This window comes from Sinohyriopsis cumingii, chromosome 5 (genome assembly GCF_028554795.1).
Source record: "Sinohyriopsis cumingii isolate HCF-2022 chromosome 5, ASM2855479v2, whole genome shotgun sequence".
In the NCBI taxonomy this organism is placed as follows: domain Eukaryota; kingdom Metazoa; phylum Mollusca; class Bivalvia; order Unionida; family Unionidae; genus Sinohyriopsis; species Sinohyriopsis cumingii.
The window spans coordinates 18,394,651-18,412,483 of record NC_142965.1 but is presented as its reverse complement, the minus strand read 5'-3'; the positions used below and the strand labels follow the sequence as shown (position 1 = coordinate 18,412,483).

The following is a 17,833-nucleotide window of genomic DNA, read 5'->3' as shown; positions in this document are numbered from 1 at the left end:
ATGTAAGTTGTCTCTTTGTCAAATATTTTAGACTTCTATCACTCTGGTAATGCCATGAAAATGTTCTTTTCATGCCAAAAAGGTTGAGTAGTCAGACTTCAAAATGTTGTCGAAAAAGATCCCAGTGGGAATGAAAGAAGAAAAGATTTGAAGTAGCTTAAGTGGGAGAGCAAGCAGTTTCTAGTCATGGAAAAGGCAGAAAAAACCACGAAGATTTACTAAAACAATCTTAGCTAACAGTGCCATTATCAAACTTCTTTAGTGTTACAATTTTACGGATTTAATCTAACAGGGTCAACATGGTCATTAAGGGTCATTCAAAGTTTTTGAGGAATGAACACATCAATTCACTTTGACCCAAATTGGCACACCTTATAACAAATTGATAACGTTTCGAAAACTAGATATGTATCTTTAATATAAAGGAACAAGACATTAGGTGATGGGGACTTGACTGATGTTTATGTGACTTGTGAATGTTACACAAATGAAGAATGTAAGAGGATAGGGCACTTTCTGAACATGTTGGACCAGAAAAGAGCAAAATGAAAGCACTTCAGAAATTTAACAGCAGAATATGTAAGAGATGTAATGCAGAGCTCAAGTTTAGGACATCACCATGCATGATTTGTTGCATCATTTGTTGAGTCAACTTTTTGATTAATTGCAGTGGAAAGTTAGAAATAGACCAGATAATTTGTGTTGTACAGACTGTAAATAGGTTTTGTATGCTGATACTGATCCACTTGGATTTGTGAATTTGTCTATTTCTGAAAAGAATTTTAGCCAAAAGCAGATTCAGGTTAGCAAAGAAAACAAATGAACATTTTTTCATACAGTTTATTATCATATGTAGATGCCATTTTATGCTCAGATGATGCTTTTTGTCCACTTGTATTACATGTCATGTACCTAACTAGGGGTTGCCAGGTATGCCATTACTAGTGAAAACAAGTTCAGAACTCCTGGGTTTTTTTTCTTCCAGATGCTGAGTCACTAAGAGAGGAGTATATGCAGCTACGAGATCAGAATAAATGTAAGGTCTGCATGGAGAGGAATGTAGAGTTGACATTTTTGCCCTGCGGTCATTTAGTGTGCTGTGAAGTTTGTGGGCAGTCCCTCGGGTTCTGTCCGATCTGTAGAGCTAAGATACATGCCTCTTTGAAGACATACCTATCATAATATGACTATAACATCCAAACAATAGTTTGTTTATTGTAAAAAAAAAAATTTGAGCAGCATCATTTCTCCATCTAACAAATTATCTGATCACATTATGCAAACGTTTTTAGTAGAACCTACCTCCAGCTGCAGTATATATATATATATATATATATATATATATATATATATATATATATATATATATATATATATATATATATAGATAGATAGATAGATAGATAGATAGATATAGACACAATGAGCAGATTGTTGTGGCTCTACTGAAAGAAAAGCACCAGAAATCCAACCAGAATTCACAATTTATAGAAAAACTTTGAAACATTATCATGCAAGTGGTTTTTTTATTGGCCATGCGAGTGTTATTTATTGGCTATGCAAGTGTTATTTATTGGCTATGAAAGTGTTGTGGTGCAAATAAAATGAACATGCACACTTTTTACATATAATCTGGTACAGATGAACTAACAGATGATTAGATATCAAAATTACTCCTTGTCATTTTCTAATTCTTATAAAATGGAAGAAAATCCACCAATCAATCTTTTCCAGTTGCACCAGCCACTATGCTTGACCTGTCTATTTTCCTAAATTTCCACAATTCTGTAATATAGGCAGACCTGGGATTGCTCAGAAATGATCATTTTGTCACTAGGTCACATCATATTTCTTGGATGATAATAAGCTTGGCATACATCCAAACTAAAGTGTTATGGTAAATTCCACCATTCTCTTATTAATATGTTTGGCTGAAGAAAAAATGTTGTACTCCACAATTTTTATAACTGACCTTGATGTTGTGCGATTTGCAGTTATAACATCAGCTGTGTTTCAATAAGAGATTGTTATAAACACTTGGGATAATGGAGAAATCCTACCAGTTATTAAATATTCATTTATGCAAATATGCAAATGACTTTGTTGAAACGATGGTTTTCATTGGACATTGTGGTTTTTAGAAAATAACATTAACGTTGAGACTTGTACTGCTAGAAATTTAGTATTATGTTATCAGATCGGTAGTGTATATACTTTAACCGTTACTAATAATTCATTGTACGTTTCATTTCAGAGCTGGTAATTGCATTTTATTTTGTTTACTATTACAATTTTTAAGTACTATTTGAAATTAGACCGCCATTGGTGGCGTTATCAATTTTCGTGGATTGGTTGAATTACATGGTTATTTCGCTAGTAGTTTTAGTTTTTTATTATTATTATTATTATAACCGTATCTATGAATTCTTTGTACGTTTATATTTTTCAATAGACACGTTTTTAAATTAGACCTGAAATTAAACGAAACAGTACGCCTCATACCCATTTATGACCGTTATCAGTTTTCGTGGTTTAGTAATAAGATCGCATTATTTTATCTGCACGGCAGGACTCGTAGTAGTATGTATACTGAGAGCGTTACTAAGAAATAAGTTACATTTTATTTGGGTACTGGCAATTACATTTCTTTCCGATTAAAACACTTCAAAGTTTATTACCGTTATTAATTTTCGAGGACGGGTAAAAAAAATCATTGAAAAACCCACAAGGGCTCGTATCGTTGTTTACAATGGACCTGTCATGCATGTGCTATATTGTAGTTATTATATAGTACATTAGTCAGAGTTTCCTCTGACCCTTGCCTCCCCATTTTTGATATTTGGACAACATAAATATCGTATAAATAGTACATGTATGACAGGTCAGTTCTAAGTAACGATACGAGCCCCTGTGGAAAAACCAATATGATGTGGCCTAGCTTCCGACGATACTGGTTCTGTGGTATCTCGATATTTGAACTTTTCGGTATTTATTTTATCTATTGTACCACATATTGTGTACTTATATATACCACATGACCATAGGTTACTAGTTCTAAATCACCAGTTTATTTTGGGAAAATGTCAGGATTGCTGACGCATACACTATTTGATAAGTAAACCCATGAATACTACTGTTTCAAAATAATATCCTTAACTTATGTTCTCAGATAGAATCAATATCTTCTTAAAATTTCTATCACTTTAACAAAATGTTTAGCCTGTTTGTTGTCTGATAATGTTATACAAGAGTTAGATCATATGATTACTGTGATGGTTAAGGGCTAGGAAATTAAATCTATAGTAGCAAATAAGAATCAAAATGTGAAGTATGTTAATGTCGTTTTTTGGTGGCTTTCACATTTAACAGGCGTTGACTTGAAAGCTGCATTGTACACGATTTATTACTTTTCATTGGAACACCGGTTGTTGTTCAAACAGTCTTAGGTTGATATGTACTTTCATCCTCATATTGATTGTTCATTCTCAGCAACAATCACAGAGCAACTCCAGTCATCGTGGGTGGTTATTTACAAATGCATTTCTTTAATTCTTTCTTCTAAGTTTCTGTTGCTGTAGGGCACAGGTGGCATAATGAGTGCCATAGAAGTAGCATCCATTTTTCAAGTTGATTACACTTTGTGCAACACAATGATACATTAAATTTCCAACATTAATACAAGTATATGCCATTATCAGATTATTGTTTTGTTGCTGGTCTTACTGCAATATCAGAGTAACTCCCCTTTCACAACTAGGGCTGTACATAACGTCTGTTTATTGTTTGTTTCCCACAGCCATCTGATTTATAGTGGAAATTAATTCATTTTAATACAGACAACAACAGACTTAAATTATATCTTGAGGGTCATTGTTTTTATTAACTTATTTGCTGATTGCAAACTTTATGACCTGAAATATCAAAGCACTCATGTATAGTTGATAACAGAAAATCAAAACAAAAGGAAAACATAATTCGAATTTGAATCAGTTTAAATTAAAAACTGAATTGACTGAGTCTCATACATTTTGTGACATAACTACACAAGTTTTAAGACCAATTTTGGTCTGCTTAAATGATAAGTATACATTATACAGCTTCATCACTCAAATGTATGTTACCTTAGGACTTTGCTGGGTCTATATACTGGTCCATATCTGCCCATATCCTATGCGTACCAAAATCCATCCAAAAATCTCCTAAAACAAACATTTTACAACCTTGATGGTAATCATATTGATATTTTACAGTCAGCTGATCATTAACATCAGAAGTCTGTTCAACAGATGCATTAAGTTAAATGATAACTTTGTCAGTGCATATCCATATCTGGTGACAATAACAATCAGTACTGTTCGAGTTTTACGAATAACATGTCCATATAAATGTACATTTGCCTGTATATTATAGTATGTGATTTAGATTTTTAACATAGCTTTAAAACAATTTAAGTCGTATCACTATAATGTCTGCAGTGGCAGCCTATAGTGATTTCTAGCACTGGTTTATCATTCCCCAGACATGCAGCATCATCTTCGACCCAGTCACATTATCCTGACACCAGGCCGACCAGTCCTAACAATAACCTCTTGATACTGAGCACCAAGCAAGGCAGCTGTTATTACCATTTTTTGATGTCTTTGGTATGACTCAATTGTGGTTTGAATCCACGACCTTCCACATCTGAGGCGGATGCTCTAACCACTAGGCCACCGGCGCGGTCACCTGTATATTATATAATGTATGTACTGGTAAATTTTGTGATAGTGACATGATTAGTTCATTCTGTCACTTTATTTTTTCTGTGACACTAATAGGTCGAGCATAAAGTATGTATTCATTGAGTGGAGGTGGGAGGTGTTGAAAAAATTCAAAAAGCATTAGCCTGTGTATGTGGCAGGGTAACTGCTAAGTATGTTCTGCAGCGATAGGGGTCAATATTCCTTGATAACTGTAATGTTTATGAAGACTAGTCAAGTCAGAAACATAACTAACAGATGAGTTAGATGCAAAGTGGCTGGTATGCCATGTCAGGCAGAGTCAATATCTGCTTAGAATTATGAAGTGTGATATGTTGTAGTTTTATTGCAGATGGTGCACTTTGCAGAAGACATTTTTTCCTCTTCATTTTCTGGCATAACCAGTTATTTTATCTCATGCTACCGACAGATTATGCATTCCAGACCCTGGTGCCTCATGCGAATTTGTGAAGCCATACCTTGACAGACTGGTACAGTATTGTACTTGGATAGACACATTGATTGCCTTTTTGACACCTATTGTCCTTTACTTTTATAAAAGTGAGATTCAGAAGCGTGTCTTAAGTTAATTACTCATCCTAAGCCATCATGAAATGTCACATGATCGCACACACCTTAGAAAAATTGTCACCTGAGAAAAGAACTGTTATGGTTCATGATTTTGATGATATCGAAGCTGATGATAAAAATTTGAGGTCCAGTCATTCCACTGGTGATAAGGATGATAATATTCCAATTTTCCAAAGTTGATATAAAATTTTTAGTCACTGTCTGATATTTGACTATTAAAGTTAAGGTCAACTAAATATTAGCTGCTGTCACTTGTTTAAAACTATTATTAGAGATAAATATTTACATTTGCTGTAGAAAAGCATTGGTTACGATTTCTGTAAAATTCAACCTTTGTATCACTATTATAATTATTGTTAATACTTTCCTACTTTCATTTTCAAAGTTTGTTTTACATGGTATTAATTTAAACTGTTGCTTATTTTTAATGACTACTAATAACTTCATCTTTTAAAATTCAATTGTCCCATCTATTCTTGGAAAGGGGGTGGTGACTCAGCAATGTACTTACACAAGGGTGGATTCAAAATGTATGATTTGCAATGAGTAATGGGAAAGGGGGTAAAAAAATCACCAATTGTTTGCATACGTGCTTTATAGACAACCCTTAACATCATTATCAGAATATTATTACCAGCATAACTGTTCATGGGTAAAGTAGTTGGATCGATGAAATGTTTTAACAGCTGACCATAATGTCATTATAGTTCATTTGTGCTTGAAATATAATTCTTCATTGTAACTTTTTTCTCTTTTTTTTGTTAACTTTGTTTGCAGATTAGTGTAGATTTCGGCTGATTTTGGTAATTATATGGACTTTTACAAATGGGCCTTGTCACCTGATAGTCGAAAAGATGTTCACATGACCATTCCTCTGATAAAGGTGTGTAGATGAGTCAGCGGCTAAGGACAGGCTGAGAAATATGATGCTACAAAGGTATATTTTCCATTTGATATATCATAGATGACTCATATAAGCATCCATACTAAAAGTATGGGTGTGACTGACTATCCCATATTCTGCATGAGACATAAAAAGCTATCTAAAGTTGTCTGCCACATCTCATAACATATATGCTATACATTAATGTGTGAAAGGGAAATATTATTTATTTTGTAATAGAGTGGGAACATTTTAATTTGTCATAAAAAAATGGTACATTTTCTGTTCCTTAAGCTATGGATCGGCATTTTGAATTATGTATTATTTTTAACATTAACATGAAAAATGTGCAATATTTTTGTGATTACTTCAATATACTAAATGGTTTACCCTTCTGTGAGCAATAATTAATAATTTTTCTAGATTAAGCACATTAATTCCATTATGTCTTAGATATTTCACTTTGAATTGTTTACATATAAATATAAGTTATTGCACATGTATTGTATTATTATGTGCAGTATTAATTTTAATCTTTATTGGGTGGGATATTCATAGTGATGATTTAGTATCATTTAATACTAAAATGCCTTCCAGTCAATAAACAAACCGCTTTGGTGGCCTAGTGGTTAGAGCATCCGCCTCGGATGCGGGAGGTCTAAATAACATCATAATTAATTTTCAGTTGTTAATATGTTGTTAATATTTGAAAACTTAAACTTAAACTTCAAAACAAGCACATTTATTTCATAAACAGAGTAACATAAACAGAGTCAGTGCGAATGATGACTTGTTCCTAGGCCGCACGAAAACCCTTGGTGGGCCTCAGGCCGTAGTTTGCCCACCCCTGGGCTACAGTGTTAAAACCAAAAAAACTTGTATACTATACACATAAGGAAGATATTATCACAATCACAAATAAATCTTATCTAAATCCAGAAATTTTTGGTTAACATAATAACTTTAGCAAGGGATCCTTATATGTGCACAAATACAATTTCAAATATAGGATGATAAGAAGGTATTTAATGTACACTGTATACATGATTATCAGAGTTTAAAAATGTTGCGTTAACTAAAATTTAAAAAAAACAAAAAAATTTGACGCATTTTCTTCATCTTCCAATTATTATTTCATATATAATAAATAGGTACTTCACTGCTGTCCACTTCTATTTTAAGTAATGTAAATATGAAAAGTCCCCCTCTACACTAAACAATTTGGAAAAGTGGATACATTGATAGCAGCATCCTCAAACAGTTGAAGCTGCTTTTTTTTTGAATCCATGAAATGGCACTCTATCAAGTGAGTGATCATGTCATGTTCAATGCAAATGGCTTTATGTGATTTTTCCAAATTGGTTGTAAACACAGTTTTTGCAATGGTAACTTCTGATAAATCGCATTTTCTTTCACAATTGTATTGCTAACAACTGGTGGATGTAATGAGGTTTCCTGCAGTAAAGAATTGGACATGGGAGATATAACTTCTGTGTTGTCATCTTGTATCCAGTTTTCTCATAGAAGCTGTATCTTTGAAATAAATTCTGCAGTTTGTTACTCAAAATCCTGAGCACTGCATTTGTATAGCATTCATAAGCAGTGTATGGACACTGGTGGCATTTTGAAATTTCATCTCATAAATGCAAATACAGTTTGGATCACTATAGACAGAGAAATAACGTGAATTGTGTCTGTAACCAGCACATGTCTTATAACTTAATTTTAAAAATGTACAATGTGATGTAGTTATGTTCAAGGGGAAAAAAAAGGTAGAAGTTTTTCTCATTCAAAAGTGGTGATGACTGCCATAACCTAAGGACAAAAAAAGAGCTAATACAGTACTCTAGGAAAAAACAATACCTGTAAACCTATACTGGAAAATGCAACCAATACAACTTCATATCACATATTTCCAAGTTAAAAACACCAAATATATAATACATAAATTTTAATGCATTTATGTTGCCAATAAGAAAATTAACTGGGTTAAATTCTGAACAGGTATTTCAGAGTTTGGCATAAATGCTTAAGAAACATGCACATGATCTTCTCCATTTCCCTTATATGAGGAACATGTCTGCACAGGTAATGGTTCGAAAGAAGTCTTCCTTAGTGAATTTCACAGGACACTCAGAACAGCTGAATACCTACAATGAAAGAGCAGTTTCAACAGTTATAATGTTACTGCAAAAGGAAAAGGACATAAATGATAACCAAGATGCATTATTTTAAATAACAGTTTATTATTTACTATATTTCTAGAATAGTGACTGAAAAATTGATCACGTCTAAAGATAAGAGTTTACCTTTACTGGTCAACTGTAAAAGCAGTAGTCACAAAACAGTATAGGATATGGAAATACAGATCAAACTTTATATTTTCTACGTACCTTTGCAGGGGCAATTCTCTGGAATAATCTTTCATTTTTGGCTACTGGTTCGTAAAGGCAGCATGAATGTGTTGATCCTTAAAAAAAATTATATGATGGCAAGAAATGATGGCAACCGGTAACAACAAAAAATAATGTCAACATTAATATGGTCAGATGTAAAAGTTTAATACATCCAAATAATTTTTTTTATTAACTACCATTTTAATTACCACATTATCCTTAATTTCATTTTCAGAACAGACATTACTTTCACAGTAGTTGCAACAATAAACTATAATACCCCAATTATAATCAAGTCTTTTCTTAAAGATTCAAAAAATAACTTTCTGACTGATACAATCATACACTGACACTGAACAATTCCCTTGTATATGTTATGAATAGCTGTTTGTGATATTACAGGGATAAACACAATATTCACTATTATCTCATATTGATCGAATCAGCATAAAAAGATATACATCAGTGCACACATTTAAAAAGATATCTTCCTTACAAAAAAACCCGAACAGAATGAAATTACTCAAAGTATCAGCAAACCTGATACAAAAGAAAAAGACACCTGTTAAAAAGAGTCCATATAAACGTGTCTCTGGTGGAATTATAAATGTCAAAATAAACATGTCTTTCAAGAAAGAAAAAACAATTGAAAACTAAGAAAATGCTAACAATATGATAAGGATACACCATGGGCTGTAATGGGTGGAATTTGGAGAATATTTATGTTGATCTATAAAAGAAATTGATTTTTAACAAATATGCATACAAATGTACTTTCCATTATTATAAACATTTTGCAAACAATAATATACACTGATATTACTGGCACTTTCAGTTTTCTCCTAGCAGAAATGAATAAACCATTATCAGTGTATGTTGGTATCTATATTCAGTATATAATCAATAAGCCTTAATGGTTCTCAACGACTTAGTAATCATGTTGTAACAAAGCAGCTTCACAGCCATTAGTAAATTACTATCAGCCAACATTGGCATAATTTTTCATTATTTTCCTACTCAAGTAAAATCACAGGGACTTTCGTTGGCCATGGCTTTGGACCAATTTTTTTTTTTTTTTTTATATACATAAACTGAGTTAATGTTAGTATTGACAATATTAAAAACTTTTCCTAGGTACCAAGGCAATCATGTAATGGTGGTGGAATTGAGGTTTTAATACCAATGTTGACACTTAAATGGTTGTATATGGCTGACAGTCTTAATGGTGGGGAAGTAAAATGGATACATCGAGGAAGCAGACCTGCCAACCCTAACAAGGTGTCAGTATCATAGTTGATTTTTTCCATAAGTTAGGTCAGTTTTCAGTAAGATGTAATAAAAAATAATGTTCTGCTATTGTCAATCTCGAAAATATGCATTTTAAAAGTCCAGAAGTGTGATACAAGGCTGGTATACCAATGGAAAATATCTTGTTTAATAAAGGTAAAACTAAATCACAGAAAAATAAGAAAATCATAAGTTTAACTATACCATAAAATATGGATCATGGAAGTTAGGCCATAGATAGAACTATCAGTGAACCAAAAACATGTATCTGTTAATTTCAAGGCGCATTTCTAATGACAGTTATTGTAATATCTCACCAATGGCACTGGACATAAAAATGCAGATCAGCAGTTATTTTTGATAACTGTCCTAGAGGTAAAGCTTGTTCCCATTCTTCAATAAAATGGAAAGAAAACTGTTCCTGCAAAAGTGATAAAATATAAAAAATTAAAATGTTTAAATAAGTAATTATTTTCATTGCTACTAAACCTTAAATATCATGTATGTTCCAGAGAACAGTAAATAAAGAAGTGGAAAACAAAATATATTCTGAACATTCAATTGTTCTCCACAAATTACTCATATGATAATCAAGATGGCCTTAAAAATGTAACTGTGAATACAGAAAACTGGGTATATAATAGAGGGGTTGGGTTATCATTCACCAATGGTCAGGTTTTCACAACTTAAACATGAAGAAATTCATGGTAAGTAACCATTAACATGGTTAGGTTACCAGAAATAATTGTTTTTTATTTATGACTAATGCAGTAGGTGGTTTTGAGAGTTCCTCTTCCAGCTTCACATGCCACTGCTGAAATACATTTCTTCAATAGTGGTTAGCAACCAACAAACATAACTTGTTGTCACTGTTACTATGCACAAGATTATTTTAAAATGTTACCCAGTGAATAATATATTTCAGCCAAATAAGTGCAACTGTAATCAGTTAATACTGTCATTACAAAGTTACTATAATCATGATTAAGGTCTTCATAAGGACCAAAATACTGTTATCTGCCACAGTAGATTTTTCTAGACAAAATATTTTCATAGCCTAACTTGTTTAATTTTTTTTTGTGATTTCACCAATTTGTGCTGACAGTAGCATGTGATTCACATTTTCTAAAGTTTCAGTGCACTGTTATTATGTTCAAAGATACATGAATGAGAAAAGAAATATCTGACAGTAATTGAGTCACACTTTTCAATGTAGACAAATACAAAAACCTTAAAAATGCTTCTTAAAAATCAACAAAATTACAGCAACATCCTCACTGACATTCACTAATATCTCATGCTGCTCTAACCTGCATAACAAAGTATATATCTGCAAAAACATTTAAATGGTTATCTTCCTGAGAATTATTTTTTAATAGAAACAAATTTCTCAAAGTATCAGCAATAACTCTTGACACATAAGAAAAGGAAACCTGCTACAGTTAAATAAAAGACCATGTAAATGTGTCACTGGAATTATAACTGTAAAATTAAGTGCATGCCTTTCATGGGAAAGAAAAAAAGTAGAATATGAGAACAATATTATAATGATGGCTGCACACATGGGCTGAAAGGGGTGGAATCTGGTGAAGAATATTCATTCTAATATCAAAAAATTATTGTGAAATAAAGATGCATAAAAATGTAATTTCCATTATTATTAACATTTTGCAAATATGCAGTTCATGTAAAAAGTGTAAGATAGATTCATATTGCTGGCAATGTCAGTTTTTCACATACAGAAATGAGTAGGCCATTCTCCATCTATGTTCAGTAAATAATCGCTAACAGTTAACAATTCTCAGATGACTTAGTAATCATAACATAGCAAAGTAGCTATACAGATGTCAGTAAATTACTATTTGCCAACAATAGCATCACTGATGATTATTTTTCCGCTCATGTAAAAATATCACTAGGAAAAAGGGAAAAGACAAGAAAAATAACAATATTAAACAGTAACAACTTTAAGTATGTAAACTTAAGTTGCATTTACCCAGGTTCCAATATTCTGTAATAACACACACACACACACACACACACACACACTGTATGTATTAATGAACACATGCACATTGGATAAACTAGAATCAAATACATAATCAGTGGGCACATTTTGTTTTTGTATGAGAGAACAGATTCAGTTTTGTCATCTACAGAATAAGTTAATATATGTTTTAACTAAGCTGCAAGATTGATTATATACTCTATGTTTGGAAAATATAGCAGGCATGGCCTTGCATAATGGATTAGATGTACAGTACCAAACCTTAATTTCTAAGATGGCCAAATATTGTAATTTTTAGGTTTCATGTAAATTTTGGGCAAAATATAAATCAGTTATTAGAGCAGTAAACAACATTGTTTGAATATTATATGTACAAATGAAGTAAAAATAAGTTAAGTACTCACAAAATTTTGAAACCCACTGGCTTTCATAAATACCCACAGGAACCCCAATATGATTTGTATACCTTTGTTAGAAATAGAAAATTCCCATTGCATGAGTGTTGTTTATATTCTTTTTAGTTGTTTTAGACTTTTGCAGGCCAGGCAAATGTTTTTTTTTTAATTACAAAAAATATTGTTAGTAGTAACAATATAACAAATTTCTTTTCTAACGTGTGTACATTCTTCAAATGAATTGAAATAAAAAAGAAACCAATCTGGTTCATAATGAACACATTTTGTTATGACTGAATAATAAATAGTAATTTTAGAAATAATACCATTATAGAAGGTAAGGAACATACTGAGCTTTTGTACTGTGAATAAAGATATGCCACACTTAATGATTTTATTATATGCTGATGAAAGGATAATTTAATGGTAAATTAAGATGCACATTCTGACAAGCATAATTCTACTGTAAATTAACATGCACATTCTGAGATTACATTTACATTAAAAAGTGGCATGATTTATATCATCATTCGAGCCATCGGAGAAAGACGTTTACTTGTTTTATTTGATTTTTAATGAAGCTTTACCAATGTATCAGTTACATAACTATAAGGTTTCCTTGTCATAGTCTATAGCAGGGGTGCACAGCCATTTTTGGCCAAGGGCCAGATTGCATTTTCTAAGACCACTTGAGGGCCACAGACACATTTCTTTAATATTATTACTGTTCACCGGCCAGATTTCTGTGTTCTTTTAATTTGTCCTGAAGGCCAGACAGAACAAGTTTATGGGCCAGATTCGGCCATCTGGCCAGGGGTTGTGCACCCTTGGTCTACAGTGATGTCTAACACATGCCAAAGACATATTATTTTAGTGCACAACTATTAGGCATTAGATAGCTATAGCAAAGAATGTTACTGCACAGATAAAGCTAGAGTATAATAATTTTGTTCTATGAACAAAAGATGTGTCAATGACTTTCACAATTTCTGGGTGGGTGTAGATATGACATGATCATATAAATCATGTTTCATATGAATAATTCCATGAAATCTTTGTGAAAACCCAGACATCATTCAAAAGTCGGAGCCTGGACAAGCCTGCGGTAGGCCTAACCTAACCTATGACTATCAACCATAAACTGCGTGAGTTCGAGTCTCAGCCTCGGCTAACATTGGTACGTGAGAAAGCCTGCCAGTAGCTTCTCATGGGTCGGTGGTTCTTCCATGGGTTTTCCAGGGTTCTTCCTCCACCAATTATACTGGCCGCCATGTATAGCCTATCTTGTGCTGAAAAATGGCGTTAAACCCTACAACAACAACAACAACAACATCAACCATAAAGTGGAACATGGATATCATAATTATAAAACATTATCAATATACGTAAACAAATTATCTGTACTTTGATCAGTCCAATTACTCTTAAGTAAATAATAAGTACATTAATAATTTTACCCGTCTCTTTAAAAAGACAAACATGAGTTTGGACTTTTTAAAAAACAAGTAGGGGCACAATATTATGATTTAACATGGACCTATTGCCGTAATGGAGATGCCATTCAAAGAAAATTTTAAAATGAAATAATTGCCAAAGAACTTTAAAGAATATAGACTGATATGACTATGTGACCTTATTCATGTTAAAAGCAAGTTTTAAGTAAAAACTATAATTTATGTTAATCACCTTATCCTTGTAATCCATCGAATTAAGTTTCTCTCTGGGTGGAAACTACTTTACTACATCTGCATAAGACATACGGGTGGCACAGGTCCGAGGATAAAAAAAATTCAGCGCTATTTATCTGCACCATATCCACACAAACAACAAATGACTCCAATACTGTTTTCAATACATATGCACCATTTCTTTTTACATGGAGTCCATCAAGTGCCAAATGCATACTTCGATCAAACAATGGGTTATAGTCAATAAAATGGCACTTATCACATTCTCGGCTTAAAAATGCCATCATTTAGTGCAGCACATCCTCTTTGTAAGTCTGGTAAAACAGTTGAGTTTCAATGCAATGATTTAAAGTTAATGGTGGTTCGAGGCAGAATTCCAAACATTGACCAACATCATGGGATTCGTTTCCAGCAGCTGATGAATAAAGTCTCTCTAACAACTGAAAGAAATGCACCAAAAGAATTAACTAAACTAAAATGTGACTAATAAATCTGTGAAAATTTCAGAAAATCACCGTGGTAACTGCTGGTATTTGGAAATATAAACAAAATGATCCAAACATAGAAACATCTGCTACCAGGGTTAATTTGTTCACCTCTCAAGCTCTAAGCAAAAATAACTATCCCATTTTGACATCATATGGCAAGATTTAGGAACATTGCACACTTAAATTTTGTTGTAGCAATGTAAAAATCATATGCAGTGGTACAAATTTTCTCATAAAGTCATGTATATATTACCTAATTAATGTTATCCTCCTCGTGATGTTAAGCCTGTTTATTTGGTGGGTTGTTAGTTAATAAACGTAGCTTGTTGGAAGCCGAGAATACCAAAATTGGTTAAAAGGATGACAAGAATCTTGAATGAAATAAAGCTATTGAAACACTTTCTTCTATATTTGTATGTTTTATTCATTTTGTTAAAGAAACATACTTCAACTTAATCCAATTACGTCGTTCCCGACATAAATAACATTCCAGGCAAATGAAGTGTAGGCCAACATAACTTGAAAACAGGTCCACATGATTGTGGGAGAATTTGAATTTATTAGAAAAAGAGCATCAGAGTAAGAATAATCTCGCTTAAACATTATGACTTTAATTTGTAGATAATGTTGATATGGGCTGTAAAAATGAGATATTTCTGAAATCTGACTTCTCATTATGATGCTAGGTGACACCAAAACATGCTATACAAGCACCATTAATTCGACAGTAAGACCTCGACCCCAAAACATAACAATTAGGGTCCATGTCTTAGAGTGTAGGACGACTAGACAATATGGATGCTAAACATGCAAAAATATTCGTGAAAATTATGATGGTCTTATTCTAATTAGAGAAATTATTTGGAATTCGTCACTAGCCAGTTCTACTCTGTAAGATCAATATAATAAATTAAATTAATAGTGCAGGAAAAAAATGGAAAATCCCTGGAAGAACCACCAACCCATGAGAAGCTACTGGCAAGCTTTCTCACATACCCATGTTAGCCGAATCCTAGTCTCAAAGCCACGCAGACAGAGGTGAAATGGCAGTGATCAGTAACAGAGAGCACTTTAGACCACTCAGCCCCTTTAAAAGAAGTAACTGTCTTTCTAAAAAGAAAATAGCAATGACATAAACAATGAAATTATACGACCTTTTCACCCTATATCAAGTGTAATTGTTGTTGTGGGGTTTAATGCCATATTTCAGCACACGATAGGCTTCACATGGCGGCCAGTATTAACGGTGGAGGAAGAAACCGGAAAAACCCCTGGAAGAACCACCAACCCATGAGAAGCTACTAGCAAGCTTTCTCACATACCCACGTTAGCCGAATCCTAGTCTCAAAGCCACGCAGACAGAGGTGAAATGGCAGTGATCAATAACAAAGAGCACTTTAGACCACTCAGCCCCTTTAAAAGAAGTAACTGTCTTTTTAAAAAGAAAATAGCAATGACATAAACATGAAATTATATGAAGTTTTCAACCTATATCAAGTGTAATCAAAATGAAGTTAATCATAAACACTTCAGAAAACAAACTACTATCTTGGGGTAGAAACGCGTAAACACTTATCAAATGAATATAACTAATAAAATACTTTCTAGTATATTTTTCACGCTAGCAGTTCTAATAATGCCTTAACTATAGTCTGATAATACAAACCCGTTTGTTTGTACCCCCAAACCGATTTAAATAATGGGAAACCTTTAATGTGATAAAAAATGCAAGGAACTTAGTCAATTCATTCATTGATTTATTGTTTCTAACCTGACTCTGAGTAGAGTGGAAATAACTTCGTCATCATATGCACATCTCATGCTGAACGGAAGTTTTCAGTGTAATAGACAGACATGCTCGGATCCATTTCCAGTTTCTGGACAAGTCCATTTTCAGCAAAGGGGTGTATCACAACTACAGATGTACATACATAAGTCGTCTGCTTCCAATATTTACAGTATCAAATCAAGCAAAGGAAAATAATGACAACTACAAATTTGCTTTTCATGTGGATTTAACAAGCAGTTTAATTTCTATGTTCAAATATGCAGAGGGATATAATTCCAAATTCTCAACGTTATGTAACTTATGCAATTATTCAGCAGTTACCGAACAGGATGAACTACGTCATTATGTTGTCTGATGGAAATAAACTAGCCTACTGTGCATACAATATGGCGCCGTGCTAGTATGGGAAGTCCATTAAGCATGAAATGGTGCAGGGGATGCCAGTATTAGGGCCATTCTGGTCACAGTCAGGTTATAAATTATAAATCATTGATTCAATTGACTCAGTTCTATGCACTTTTTATCACATTAAACGTTCTAGTTTTTGAAATCGGTAGGGGGGTACAAACAAATGGGGATGTAGAGTCAGACTATAGTAGTATGTGAATAACTAAGCAAGCTAAACTTCTTACGAAGCAATCAAACGATAAGACATATAAATGAACAAAAAACTTAGCAATGTAAGTACAATATCAAATAAATTCAAACAATATTCACAAAAAGACAAAATAAAGTCAAATTGATAAAAGAATGAAGCGAAAATTCAAATTGGTCTAGCAGTTGGTAAGGTGACTATGGTCAATACAAACTAGTTAAATTTGCACTTACATAAACTGTCAAATAAATGAAAGCGTCAGCAGTTATAATTACCTGTGTGTCTGATAAATTTTAAAAATATATAAATGAAGAAAATTGTAGCTAAGATGCAGCAATTAATAATTGTTATTGCTCAAATCTGAATGGTATCCACACGAATTTTGGTTCAAGCGGAAGCAGGAAGTAGAATTGGTGATTTATGGGATTGTTTCTGAGAGAATGTATTGTACAGTACAACCAATCAAAGCCATTGTTTGAGCGGGTACATTTGCATATCTGAATATATGAATATTTAATGACTAGTAGGATTTCTCCATTATGCCCCCTCAAAACAATGTATTGACTATTTCTTTGCTTCACTTTCATACTAAGGGCATGGAAGCAATCAGTGTGACTGTATAGATGATGACACTAGTCAACATGCAAGTAAAACCCACAAAAACCATGACAAAAGTCAAAAAGAAAGAGAAACTTCTGAGATCTCACTTTATTATTGTGTGCCTTATAACGTTTCATGTATTAACATGCTTAGGTACATTTTGTTTGATTTCTTTTTGTTAGCCCTTTTAAACCCTGCTGTCACAACCAAGCTGGTAAAGGGTGGTAAACAGGTTTCCTGTAGCAGTAGTGTATAGCAAGCTAGTTATTCTAAAATCTTGATATCTCATTCATTATACAAGATATCATATCAACTTTGTATGATATCTCATCAGTTTTATGAGATTTCTTATAAAACTGTAAAATACATAAAAT

At 32.9% G+C, this 17,833-nt stretch overlaps 1 protein-coding gene and 1 long non-coding RNA gene across 4 annotated transcripts in view; one reads left to right on the top strand and one right to left on the bottom strand.

Annotated features, from left to right (window-relative positions):
- The window catches only part of LOC149798726 (uncharacterized), a 62,784-nt gene extending 52,594 nt beyond the window's left edge, over positions 1-10,190 (top strand). The window contains exons 6-9 of one of the 2 annotated variants that reach the window (XM_089957595.1): positions 986-1,036; positions 4,520-4,741; positions 6,108-6,267; positions 9,744-10,190. In XM_089957595.1, the coding sequence (XP_089813721.1) occupies positions 986-1,036; positions 4,520-4,593 (125 nt within the window). In that variant the 3' untranslated portion in view covers positions 4,594-4,741; positions 6,108-6,267; positions 9,744-10,190. Of the gene's footprint in view, positions 1-985; positions 1,293-4,519; positions 4,742-6,107; positions 6,268-9,743 lie in introns of those variants that run through there. The other variant, XM_089957594.1, reaches the window with a different exon arrangement.
- LOC149798725 (uncharacterized) lies at positions 7,759-16,965 on the bottom strand. 2 transcript variants are annotated; one of them, XR_016421021.1, is made up of 4 exons: positions 13,986-16,965; positions 10,214-10,317; positions 8,607-8,683; positions 7,759-8,363 (listed from the first exon to the last, which is right to left on the bottom strand). It is a non-coding gene; the product is annotated as an uncharacterized LOC149798725 (long non-coding RNA). The 2 variants fall into 2 exon arrangements; XR_016421020.1 differs by lacking the exon at positions 13,986-16,965 and having other exon boundaries at positions 10,214-11,603.
- Positions 16,966-17,833: the final 868 nt, after the last annotated feature.